The sequence below is a fragment of the Ailuropoda melanoleuca genome, chromosome 7 (assembly GCF_002007445.2).
Source record: "Ailuropoda melanoleuca isolate Jingjing chromosome 7, ASM200744v2, whole genome shotgun sequence".
NCBI lineage: Eukaryota > Metazoa > Chordata > Mammalia > Carnivora > Ursidae > Ailuropoda > Ailuropoda melanoleuca.
This window is the reverse complement of record NC_048224.1, coordinates 16566-30358: the sequence shown is the minus strand read 5'-3', so window position 1 is coordinate 30358 and position 13793 is coordinate 16566. Positions and strand designations below refer to the sequence as shown.

The 13793-nt window shown below is 43.3% G+C and overlaps 1 protein-coding gene across 4 annotated transcripts in view; it reads right to left on the bottom strand.

Annotated features, from left to right (window-relative positions):
• The window catches only part of MLANA (melan-A), a 19088-nt gene extending 7673 nt beyond the window's left edge, over window positions 1-11415 (bottom strand). For 2 of the 4 annotated variants that reach the window (XM_019793480.2, XM_019793478.2), the window contains exons 1-4: window positions 11197-11415; window positions 9428-9529; window positions 9045-9152; window positions 5214-5310 (exon numbers count right to left, since the gene is read on the bottom strand). In XM_019793480.2, the coding sequence (XP_019649039.1) occupies window positions 5214-5310; window positions 9045-9152; window positions 9428-9504 (282 nt within the window). In that variant the 5' untranslated portion in view covers window positions 9505-9529; window positions 11197-11415. Of the gene's footprint in view, window positions 1-4916; window positions 5060-5213; window positions 5311-9044; window positions 9153-9427; window positions 9530-11196 lie in introns of those variants that run through there. The other 2 variants (XM_019793481.2, XM_019793479.2) reach the window with 2 other exon arrangements.
• Window positions 11416-13793: the final 2378 nt, after the last annotated feature.

Below are 13793 nucleotides of genomic sequence, written 5' to 3'. Positions count from 1 at the left end.
TTTTTTTATTATATTATGTTAGTCACCATACAGTACATCCCCGGTTTCCGATGTAAAGTTCGATGATTCATTAGTTGCGTATAACACCCAGTGTACCATGCTATACGTGCCCTCCTTACTACCCATCCCCGGTCTATCCTCTAACTGTAGTCTTTAGTTTAAAATCCAATCTGTCTGATATATGAATTGCTACTCCAGTTTTCTTTTGAGGTCCATTGGTGTGAAAGATGGTATTCCATCCCTTTACTTTCAGTCTGAATGTATCTTTAGGTTCAAAATGAGTCTCTTGTAGACAGCAAATGGATGGGTCATGTCTTTTTATCCAATCTGCAACCCTGTGGCATTTTATGGGAGCATTTAGGCAATTTACATTGAGACTGATTATTGAGAGATATGATTTTAATGATACCATGTTGCCAGTGAAGTCTTTGTTTCTATAGATTGTGACTTTCTGTTCTGTATCACTCTTGGGGCCTTTTTACCTTTATAGAACCCCCCTTAATATCTCCTGTCAGGCTGGTTTCGTGGTTACAAAATTGATCAATGACTGGCGATTCTGGAAGGTCTTTATTTCTCCATCAATTCTGAAAGACAGCCTTGCTGGTTAAAGGATCCTAGGCTGCATGTTTTTCTATGAAAGAGCTTTAAAAATGCCCCCCCCAACCCTTTCTCTCATTCCAGGTCTATGTAGACAGGTCTGATGTAATTCTGATACCTTTGCCTTGGTACGTGAGAAATTTCTTTGCCTTGGCCGCTTTCAATACTGTATCCTTGGATCTAATATTTGCGAATTGCACTATGACGTGACGTGGCGTAGGTTTGTCGTGGTTGAGCTTGGGAGGGGTCCTCTCTGCCTCTTGGACATGAATGTTTGTTTCCCTTGTTAGATTAGGGAAGTTTTCAGCTACAATTTGTTCAAATATCTCTTCTAGACACCTGTTTTTCTCCACCCCCTTGGGGATGCCGATGATTCTGACATTGGAACGTTTCATTGAGAAAGTAATCTCCCATAACCTACATTCTTGAGCATGGATTTTTTTGAGTCCAGATTCTATTTTAGCTTCCTCTTCTACTAACCCATCCTTAAATTCGCTGATACGTTCCTCTGCCTCATTTACCTTGGCCGTCAGAGCATCTAGTTTTGACTGCATTTGGCTCATAGAATTTTTAATTTCTGCCAGATTCGCTCTCATTTCCACCCTTAGAGATTCTATATTCTCATTAACATTATCGTTAATACTTTTCTCAAGTCTACACATCATCTTGACCATTGTTACTCTGAATTCCATTTCTGATAATTTGGTTACATCCATATCCATTAGTTCTGTGGCAGAGGCCACAGACTCATTGTATTTTCTTTGCTGGGGGGGATTTCTCCTTTTCGTCATTCTGATGAAGAGAGGTTGCGGGGTTGTACAGAGCCCAAATTATTGACCGGGACCCAGGCCGTGCGCCCTTGTTTTATAGGGATCTTAGGGATGTTGGCTTCTTGATTTTTCAGCCTGCCTTCTGGGGGAGGGGCCTGCTGCGCTGATATTCAGGCAACCCTGTTTGGGTAGAGTCTCCATGTCCCCTGCGAGGGGGGATGGTATGGGCACCCTGTGAGCCGGTATTTCCAGGCTTTTGTTCTCTGGCGGCTTTCCCTGGCGGTCTGCTGTGCCTCTTCTGAGAGTCAGAGCAGCAGTCCCCGAATCTCAGCTTCTGTCTCAACAGAGGGATCGCGGATTGTTCTCCACTGATGTTCTGGCCACTTTAACTCTGTTTCTGTTGGTGCTTCTCAACCCTGCAGTGTCCCGGGATGTGCGTCCCACACCCAGCATCCCAGCCCTCACTTCCAGGGCCAGCGCGTCTCTGTCCTTTGTGTTTCTAACACCGCCAGTCACCAGCCACCAGCCACCAGCCACCTCCGCATGCTCCAGAGCTCCCGGTCTCAGTCTGGTTCCAGGGAGCACACTGGAGCTCTGGTTTTCATTCTGTTCACGTGTTCCCTGGCTCACGGTCTCAGTCTGCTCTCTTGTGGGTGCCGGTCCGCAAGTCTGCCCGCTCCCCCATGCAGGTGGCTACCACTTCCCGTCACCAGAACGCTGAGTCTCCCTGCCCCTTCCGTTTATCTTCTGATATCTGTGTGCGGTTTCATGGCTCCCCGCTTCGCACCTCAATACTCAGCACTGGAGATGTTCATATGTAGACATCCAGATGTATCTTCCTGTGTCTCAGGCTGATATCGTGGATGTTCAGGCTGATGTCGTGGATGTTCAGGCTGGTCTGGTACCTATCCAACTCAACTCAGGGGACCGGCTGAAAAAGGGGTCCTCTACTCCTGTGCCTTCTTAACTCACTCCCAGAGAAGGTCCCAGAATCTGCATTTTAACAACAGCTCCAGGAGATTTGAGTGTAGGGGCCCCCCGACCATGCATTAAGAAACACAACACATGAGACATGAGTATAAACTGATCTGTCAGCAGGGGCTTCAGAATTCTCCAAGAATCAAAAACCATTATGTCCTAAACTTCCAAGTGGAAGGATAAATTTGGTAAATTCAAAAACAACTTTCATCCCCTTACAAATCATCTTCCTGCAGAAACAAGTTGCCTCAAAAAGCAGTCTTTCCTTTCTTTCTTTTTTTTTTTTTAAAGATTTTATTGATTTATTTGACAGAGATACAGACAGTCAGTGAGAGAGGGAACACAAGCATGGGGAGTTGGAGAGGAAGAAGCAGGCTCCCAGCAGAGGAGCCTGACGTGGCTCGATCCCGGAACGCCGGGATCACGCCCTGAGCCGAAGGCAGACGCTCAACCGCTGTGCCACCCAGGCGCCCCAGCAGTCTTTCCTTTCAAAAGATGTTTTTCAGGACTAAAGGGATTGTGAGTCAGTGGAAACATTTTAGGAAATCTTAATTCCAACCAACCTTGCTACCATTCTATGGCCAATGAAAGTGGGAGAATAAACATTTCAAAGCTTAAAACAGGTTGCTGTTGGAGTGACTCAGGTATCTGAAGCTTGCGTTTATTGTCATTTATGTCCTTTGGCTTTCTATTATTATTTTTTTAAGTAGGCTCCATGCCCAGTGTGGAGCCCAATGTAGGGCTTGAACTCCTGACCCTGAGATCAAGAGCCGAGCTGAGGTCAAGAGTCGGATGCTTAACCAACTGAGCCACCCATATATACCTTGTCCTTTGGTTTCAAAATGAAAAGAATCCTCCACATTGGGTGTGGAGCCTACTTAAATAAATAAATAAATAAATAATAAATAAAACAAAACAAAATAGAAAAAAAAAAACTCCGAAGAGAGGCAGGGAGGTAATTATGCAATTAAATGTAGTATTTAGTGCACCGTTGTACATAATTTTGCCTACATTTATTAGACTACTGATTCCCAACCCAGCTTTTCAGGACATGTGAAAGTCTCAAAACAAAATTTTAATATTAATTTAAAAAATAAATGACAGCATTTTAGATGCCATGGGAACCAGGGAATTTAAACACAGCTCCATCTCATAAAAATTCCGGAAACTCTGCAAATCACTGGTATAGACCTAGAGGAATGGAGACATGGTAGGTTGAACTTGAGCCTTACTAAGCAAAATGTTCACAGTGTCTGAGCGCATGACATTAAAGACTCTCTGTTAGGGTTAAATTTAAGATTAGAGTGTTGAAGCAGAAAGGAAAAAAAAATCGTATTTTTGTCTAGTAGCATCAAGCTAGTAGTTGTGGACGGTTAGGAAATGCGTACCAACATATTGAGTTTGTAGAGCTTTTACTCCTTAAAAGATTAAATACAAACAATTAAATAAAAATATAGAAGAAAATATATGTTAAATAAAGACTGATATACATCATGTTATATTGCATGTGCCTAGGTGTAAAACAGAGCAAATGAGACTCAGAGAAGTTAAACTCTAGGGTCACCAGACAAGTCAATGGCAGACAATGAGACCAAATCCTGATGCCAGTATTTGGGTGGCTGCTATGTGCCAGGCACTGGGGGTATAAAGACGAGTAAGAAATACTCTGTCCCAGTTCATAAATGGAGGAAAGAAAAGGGGTGGAAGAGGCAAAAAGTAAATAACCAATTACAAAACAATGTTAACTCCGTGCTAGGGGCACAAATGGAGTTCTGTGTCAGAGAGGAAAGTCCCTCCCTAATCAGTTGTGGACAGCCACAGTGAGGTAGCATATGAGCTCAAGGTCCATCCCTAATCTCCTAGCCCAAGGCTTTCCTATGGCAGTTGGTTTGGAATCTTACTCAGACTCAGCAACTTCTCCTTTCCACTAAATGTCAACATACTGGAGGACTGTTGCTCAGTGGCTGTGTCAGCCCCCAAACTTGCCCTGTCTTTCATGATTTTTATTTGGGACACTCTGGCAAAATGGGCATTAAGAAAGGGACATATGGGACTGCCCAATCTTCCTGGCAAGGAGAAGAAGTCAAAGCTATAGCTGCCACCTTTCTCTTCCCCTTTTCAGACTACCAAGCTCCAAACCCCCGCCACACCAGCCCTCCCATCCATCACAGAATCTTTTGTCTAAATTAAGTGTTTGCTGAGTGAGGGAGGAATGGTACTTTCCAACATTGTTTGCAAAGATAATTTTTTCCATTATGTATCAACTCATAAGTTTTCAGGTGTGTAATAAACAAGGGAGAGAGGGAGGGAAAGGTAGAGGAAGGGAGAGAGAGAAAGAGAGGGGTGGATGGTTTCCTCACTGTACGGATGGCTGGATGGGCCCTAGGTATGCTAAATTGCTTGGTATAACAGAGTTAGAACTTGGAACTCCCAGGGAAACTGGGAAGAAAGGGGTAAAGCAGCAAGGTGAGATAAGCAGGCCACTAAGTCAGAAACAGAACCAGTGGGAATTCCCAGGAGGATTGGTAAGACCTGGAGCATCTCACATGCTGCCGTTTGCTGTGCAAGAGGATCAGGACCCCTGCTCCTGTACCCCACAAATGTCAGTGCTCAGCTACACACATAGTCAAGCACTCAAGTTTGCTTTGAGGGAAACCAAAGAGATGGGCCAAGATTCTGGTTGGGGTTCATGCCAGGCAGAAGCCAAGGAAGAGCTGAAAAGTACAAAGTAGAGAAAGACTCATCAGAACCAGAAATGAGAGCTAAAGCTGATCATAAGAATGTTATCCCACTCCCCAGAAATTCAGAAAAAGAAGGGAAAGGGGGTCCTGGATCTGGAGGGATCCCAGCAGTGGAAACTTTACTAACCCTCAAGCTTCTGTATTCACTTCGTCTTCTACAATACCAGCAGCCAATGAGCAGCAAAGATCCCAGGATCACTGTCAGGATTCCAATCCCTGCAGCCCTGGCCCAAGAAATAGACAAATCCATCTGGGTACAGAAATCTTGTTCTAGATTGTGATGAAACATGCATCAATCTTCAATCTTCACAGGGGCTTTGCCAGCCCAAAACCGTACATTCCATTCCCCAAGTAGTTTCCCACCCCACCCCACACCACACTGAACACCCACCAGGCCTCCAGCACGTGTATCAAGGGACAAGAGCTTCTTTCGGAGCCTCACAGCTGTGTGCCCACACAAATAGTGCTAACTGGAGTGGCCTAAGCACCCAAGTTCCACCCACGTTCCAACTGTGCAGTAGCAGCTGACGCATGTGTGAACTGTGTATTCACAGAGACTGAGTTATCTATTCTTTTCATCAGGACTAGTTTAAAACATTTTCCCCCACTACCAGTCCACGAAAAGGCTTCATAATTAACATTGACTTAAGATCTACTCTAAGCTGGATATCATGATGAACATTCTGTATATATTAGATTATTTAATTCTCACAACAACCCTGAAAGTTGGCCCCACTTATCACCCCCATTTCACAGATGAGGAAATAGATTCGGATGTTAAGTGCCTTGTTGATGGACATACAGAGGTAGCACAAGATGGAGTCAGGATTTGAACTTGAGTTTGTCTCATTTGTGTTTGTGTCCTCTTTACCTGAAACCTGTCCCCTCACTCCTTGCCCATGACTGATATATTTATGTTCAAAGACTCAGCATCAGCCCACCCAGGATGATGGCAACCCATTCTGGCTTCCCTCATCAACAGCCCTACAGTAGTAATAGGCAGTGTGCTTACCTGTGCCTTCTAGGAAAGGAACTCCCAAATGAGTTTTTTGGTTTGGGGTTTGTTTTTTAATTTGAGTCCTCAATGCCTAGAAAATGTCAGGCACACTGGTGTTTCAAAAAATATTTCTTGAAGATGGATGGGTGGATGAATGGACAGTTGGATGGATGGCCAAACATATTAATAAAAAATGAAAAACTGCAAAATGAATGAGTCATTTAATGTCTTCTTTAAAATAACTATAAATATGTGGATTTGGGGCACGATGCTAGCCCCAACATCATTTTTTTCCCATTTGCAATTGGAACTGAAGATCTGAAATACCATCTTTAAAGATCATCCTTCCTTTGTCCTAACAGCTTAATTCTTTGCTACTTTCACCTCTTGTGGGTCATTGACACTGTAGTGAGAATGAGGGGATCCACAACTTTCCACAAAGCAGGTTTTGGTTGGGGATGGAGAAAAGGTAATGAAGAGAAGGAGAGAGCATTTAAAGCAGTCACTGAGGGCTTGGAGCTGGCACATTCTGACTGAAGGGGTGGAAATAGGATTTGTGGGATTTAGAGGTCTCCAAGACTGTAACTATTGCATGGCGATGCCAGAGCCCAGCCTAACTGTTGGGTCATGTGTCTCATGGTTACATTCAACTAGGCAAGCTCCTCTCTGGCCTCTGCTTGCTTCAGGAATCCAGTTGCGGATCACCGAGGACCAAACCAGATGGGTCAGTCCTTGCTGCTTACTCTGTTATTACCTGAGTGATCTGGAAAAGATATTTCAGAATGGAGCTGGGGATAGAACCCTGGGGATTCTGAAATAAGAGGCCTGATCTCTCCAGCCTGCTTGGCTGCCAAGTCAGAGATGCCAGCTGACATTTGGAGTCAGAGACTGCAGATATTCAATAAGTACCTCTCAACTGGCCAGGCCTGAATTATTAAAAGATATAGCACTGGGGCTCAGTCTTGGGGAGAAGTGTCTGAGCTGAACCTAGAGCAAAGCTGTAGCATCACTGAGACTGGTCTGCTCCTCAGCAGCAGGCTGCAATCTGAATCTAAGCCAGCCTTTGAGCCCTGTGTCCAGTGGCCCATGGGAAGGATTAGTTACCACAAAGGCCCTGGAAACAAGGCCTGAAGCTGTGCTTTCCCTGTATAACACTATCAATTAGCTAACATTTGCCTGATTTTCCACATCATAGCATGATCAAAGTGGAGAATGCTGTGACTTGCTAAAGAAGGGCTCTGCAGATCTGGGTGATTTACAGGAGATTGAGCAGCTGAAGGTGAATATAGCTGAGGTTTCTCCTGGAGAGATCTTTGCGCTGTATTACGTACTGGACCACCTCCTTCTCAAAGCAGCTGAGGCATTAAGTCTATCCTATCCATCACCAAACGGGATGGATGACAGTGCTGGATAAAACTCTGACCTAATTATGCAGGTCAGTCCGCCCACTTCGTGGATCATGAAGCTGAGACCTACCACAACATCACCACCACGTTAGCAGCTACTCTGTCATTCACTGAGCACTGATCTGTGCCAAGCACCCCACATATAGGCTTTTATCTCATCCTCACAATAATCCTCTGAGGTAGATATGATGTTCATGTCACAGCTGGTACCCCATGATTTTAAGCTGGTAAAATGTCCAAGTCTGCACAACTGATAAGTGGCAGAACCAGCATTCACAGTGACTGGCCTAAGACACCCAACTGGTGCCTTTCCTGCCATATCGCCCTTTCCTGAAATGAAGCTATCACAAGGAGCATTCAGTGGGCTCTTGTGACTGAAGGCATCTGATTCAATTCCTAGAATGCTTGTGCTCCAACTTTACTCACCAAGTCTGTGTTCATCCCCTTGGACATCTTGACACAGACAGAGCTCTGTTCCAGTTCTTTATGCACAGTCACATTGCATTCACACACACCCAAGTGACTGATACAGTGGAAAATATCAGGATATGCCAGACACATCAAAAGAACCCACTGCCCAGCTGGGCAGGACTCTCCAGAGTGACACCAAATGCCTCCTGAAACAGAGTCACCTGAGATGCATGTTAAAGTGCAGACTCTGAGCTCCACCCCTAGACCTACCAAATCAGCCTCTCTGGAAGCAATGCCTGGGAAACTGCATTTTACAAGCTCCATGAGTGACTTATGTCCTCTTGACTGAAAGAACCCTTCAAACTCTTTTTACTGAGGTTTCACAGAGATAAAGTTTGTTGAATCATCATACAGAAGCTGAAACCATATCCTACCTAGTTTCATGTGTACCCTAAACATACCCCAAAAAGTATATTTTTGCTCTTGGGACATTTTTTCAGATCTCCCCATCCCCATTCCCTACTGACCATGCAGGGATGATAGAGAATCCCACTAGGTCTTCTGAGGAAATGCTCTCAGCCTAAATTCTTCCTCAGTGCCTTTAATGGGCTCTACATCTTGCTTGCCCCTGCTAGTTCACTCTAGTAAAGATTTTTCAATATCTCCTTCCCAAGGGAGAGCAATTTTGCAGGAAGTTCTGACTGGACCACTTAAGACATGGTCCAAATAAAAACCTGGTACCTCATTTGTCCTGTTGGAGCCTCCACCCAGAGGGTGGGACCCGACCTAGAGCACCACACTCCTGCGTACTCTAGTATATGCAGAGTGTGTCCCAACAGCCTATCATCCCACTATGCATCCCACTTAATGCTTCCTAAAAGTATTCTTGAGCCTAATTCTGCACTACACTGTAAGATTTTTTCAAAGATAAGGGTAACATCTTAGACTGATTATACATTGCTTAGCACTTAGAAATGCTGAATCATATGACTAATTATTTAAAATTAATTCATACTATTAAATACCTTTCCTTAGGATAAAATTATGATGCAGAAGTTATGACCACCATCTTTACCCTGGGGTCAGTCTGCAGATGGAGTTGCACATACCTCCCTACATTCTCACTAGCTCTTTGGCAACTCACCTTTGTTCTGTCTGCAAACCATCTCCAGGGGCCTGAGTGGAGTAGAGAGAACAAGGCTTGAGGAAAGAGTCATCTTGCTCCCAGATAGATGTTTTCCAGCTGGGGAACCTACAACAAATGCCTAATAACCAAGAATACAGACCAAAAAAAAAAAAAAAAAGCCAAGATCCAACTTATTATCATTCCTATCTCCTTGCCTGTATGGCCTCAGAAAAGTTTGAGTGAGCCCCTTGTAGGACCATGGGGCCTCATTGCCAGTGTTTTTACTCTCAGGAGAAATGAACACTAGGAGATTTACTGACAGGCATGTACTTGTGGAAATCAGCAGGTTGTGTCAGCAAATGGCAAACTGGAAACCCCACTGGGTTCAGTTTCGAACTTACTCTTCAGCTGTGATGTAGGAGTGGTTGTGCCCCTTCTTGGGGTGACCAAGGATGAAGTGAGCCTCTTCTCTTGGCATCTTGTGGGGGCAGGCCACAGGACACCTAATAGCAGGGGCACACAGGCATCATTTAACACGTTCAGAACATCCTTACTCAGCATTTCATAAATATCCACAAAGACATTCTCTCCCGGTGAATACTAATGATAGCTGGGACCCTCTGTTTTCTCTCTGTGAGAGGATTTATACTTGCTTTTTTCATTGATATCAAGTGGAAATTGCTCAGGTTTCTAACTGCTTCTACCAACCGAAAATTATGTTCAAAGAAGAAACTACAAACAAAAGCAAAAAACTTTGAAATTGAGTTATTATGGGGGAGGGGGATGCTCTTCATTTGCCTTCAATTTGACTCTACACCACAAACTTATAGAGAAACAAAATACATTTTTTAAAGATGACATTTTATTATTATTATTATTACTTTTAGAGAGGTGGGGGAAGAGGAGCAGAGGGAAAGGGAGAGGGAGAATTTTAAGCAGACTCCATCCACAGTATGGAGCCTAGTGTGAGGCTTGATCTCCCCACCCTGAGATCATGATCTGAGCTGAAATCAAGTCAGATGCTTAACTGATTGAGCCACCGAGGTGCCCCCACAAAATGCATTTTTATTCATTCCTTACTTTCCCTGGCACAAGACTGGTTAATAAAAGGAGTTGTTTTTCTCCAAAGGTATTAATTTGATACCAATCTTTGGCCATATAGACAGTTATGATAACATATGAGTATGTGGCTGAGCACAGCATCCTCCAAGTCCACCTTCCAACAAAGGAAATACCTGGGCTTGTCCATGTTCATTCACCCCACCCAAAACAAAATGAGGACTCCCATAACCTGACTTTGTCTAACAATTTGTTTTCCCTCCCTTTGAAATTAATTTTTGCTTCTCCCTCATTCAAGTCTCATGAATAGGGCTTAAATACATGTGTGTATGTGTATGTATACACACACATACACACACAGAATTTATATATTATAATACAAACTTTTAAACCATAATACAAACAGAGAAAAAGCTTATGAACTGCAGAGGTCATGACTGAAGTGTGCTGGTTGGAAACCAACAATGGTTTCTCTTCTTTCCTTCCCATCGTGTATTTTTCTTCCCTCTGGTTCTCATGAATTTCAAAGCTCTGATAATAGAGTTATACTAATGAGCCTGTTTAAAATAGTAGGAGAGAAGTGGGAGGACAGAGTGGGGAATTTGCCACATGAACCCTTTCCATTGGGGCATTTCGTGTGCAATTTTTCCTTCCCAGTTGTAAAAAAGAAATTATAGTTGAACTCACTGATCATCTCAGGTGAATAATGTAGGGGTGAGCCCTGTGTTCAAAATTACAGATACAAACTCAATTCTGCGTTAAATTGTTTTTGTAAACCCCGAAAACAGCGTAGGGACAACAAATGTACCTCATTCCAAACCAAGAGAAGCAGTCTTTCATGTGACAGGAGAATATACAAGCAGAACCACAAACAGGATGCAGCCTGAATAACTGCTTTTCCTGGTTCTCTGCTTTTCTTCTTGGCAGTCTAGGAACAGGATCTAGGAGGAGACTTCATGAGCCCTCAGAAGCTGGAGACTTACATTGAGGAGAAATTTTGCTGACTGCCAGGCATCAGGGAAGCAATGAGGCAGGGCAGAGGAGCCCACCAGAATCCCCCAAAACCTGTTCTCTTGGACAACAACAATGGATAAAAAGGCCATGCTCTTACCTTTCTGGATTGGACTGTTCTGTCGGCTGGCTGGCCCTGTGTGTGAAGATTGCTTCTCTGGCTCTTAATCTTTTAAATTGCTTTTCCTTGTCTCTAGTCCCATGTTAGTCACGAGTTTGGATTTCTGACGGGGTCATCTGTGATTGCTTAATTGGCATGAAAGAAACCGCCTTCATTCCTCTCCTCAAAAAGTGATTGTTCATTGTGGCCTCTGTTTTCCCCAATCTCAGGATTTCTTCCCTGGGAAGCCATTTATTTTAAATAGGTCTCTCCTCCATAGGGTTGCCAGATAAAATATAGGATATCCAATTGTTTCTGATTTCAGATAAACAATGAATACTTTTTAGTATAATTATGTCCCCTGCAATATTTTTTAGTATAATTATGTCCTGCTTACCAGATGGGACATATTTTTATTAAAACAATTATTTGTGTGGCACCTGGGTGGCTCAGTCAGTTAACCATCTGCCTTTGGCTCAGGTCATGATCTCAGGGTTCTGGGGTCAAGCCCGGTGTTGGGCTCCCTGCTCAGCAGGGAGTCTGCTTCTCCCTCTCCTTGTGCCCCTCCCTCACCCCACTGCTCACACTCTCTCTTTCACTGTCAAATAAAAATCTTTTTTAAAAAAAGTATTTGTATTTTATCTGAAATTCAAATGTAACTGGGCACCCTATACCCTCCCTCATCTCCACCTCAAAGAGTTAAAGAGCCTTTAGTCTCTGAACTGGAAACCATCTAGTCCTACCCCCTCTTGATCAAGAAGAGGAAATAGAAGATCCCTAAAGCCTCCTAAAATCTTCCTAATGTTAGGAGTTAGCTAGATAGTGAGGTAGTCAGGGCCAGGGTCCCCAAAAAGAAAATACGGAGTCAGGACACCTAAAATAAAATAGCACTGACATCCTGTTTGCAGCTTAGGACCACACTGACAGACATTCTACTTTTCAGAAATGACTTCTGCAAACGTCCTAAAATAAGACAATTAACCACAAAAACATTTGTCAATATCACAGGCAAGGGGCAGTTAAGACCTAAGCCCCCAGATGTCAGAAATAAAAAACAACCATCAGCATGTGGACATTAACCTAATAAGTAGACAGATACATGACCAAAGCCCGATTAGCATGACTCAGCACACCTGATTGCTTAAAAAAGTTCTGCAAAAGAGCTCATAACCCCTAAACTTAGAAACTCGGGGGGCAACCCACTCAGGTTCCCCTCCCTATCTGGAAGCTTTATTCTCTTGCTCAATAAACTTTGCTTTCCTGCCCACCACTCTTCGTCTGGTCTACCTCTTCATTCTTTGAAGCACTGTGACCAAGAACTGCAGGCACTAAGGGGACACAAAATCCTGTAACACTAAGCTCCCTGATTTCTCTGTGACATATTCAGAGATTACTGTCCCCTGGGGAGAGTGAGTTTTGTGCATTTGCAAGAGGCAGACAAAATTTTCTCTTTGAAGGTAGATATGACCTACCTAGAATCTAACTGAAACCAGAACTGATTTGACCTGACATCTTATGATTATTAGATTATTCTACCCTGAGAGTCAACTGTGTACAGCCCAGAAGCATTTCAGTGGGACAGCTACCTTTGCTCACCAGCTGTCTGTAACTGTTGTGGACAAACAAAACAAAACATCTACCAGAATAAAGGAATGTGACAGTTCTCATCAGCTGAGGACTTAGATTAAATAACTACTTATGGTTTTTAGTGAAAGTGTAAATGGGATCGATTCCTTAATTTCCCTTTCTTCTGTCTTATTGTTAGTATATAGAAATGCAACTGATTTCTGTGCATTTTTATTTTATTTTTTATATATTTTAATTTTTTTTAAATTGTTTGTATTGATTAGAGAGAGTGAGCAAGAGAGAGAGCACAAGCAGGGGGAGGGGCAGAGGGAGAGGAAGAAGCAGGCTCCCCGCTGAGCAGGGAACCCAACGACAACGCAGGGCTTCATCCCAGGATCCTGGGATCATGACCTGAACTGGAGGCAGATGCTTAACCAATTGAGCAACTTGGGCACCCCGTGTGCATTGATTTTATATCCTGCCATGTTGCTGAATTCCTGTATGAATTCTAGCAATTCTGGGATGGAGTCCTTGGATTTTCCACATAAAATATCATCTCATCTGAAAAGAGTGAGAGTTTGACTTCTTTACCAATTTGAATGCCTTCTATTTCTTTTTCTTATCTGATTGATGGGGCTATGTTGACCAACAGTGGTGAGAGTGGACATCCTTGTCATGTTCCTGGCCTTAGGGGAAAAGTTCTCAATTTTTCTCTATTGAGAATGATATTTGCTGTGGGCTTTTCATATATGGCTTTTATGATATTGAGGTATGTTCCCTCTATCCCTATCACTGTGGAGAGTTTTAATCAAGAAAGGATCCTGTATTTGGTCAAATGCCTTTTCTGCCTCTAAAGAGAGGATTATATAGTTCTTGTCCTTTCTTTAATTAAGATTTGTGTTAACTGATTGATTTGTGTTGAGCCACAATTCATGTTCATTTGTTGAACCACTCTTTCAGCCCAGAAATAAATCCCACTTGGTCATGGCGAATAATCCTTTAAAAGTACTGTCAGATCCTATTGGCTAGTA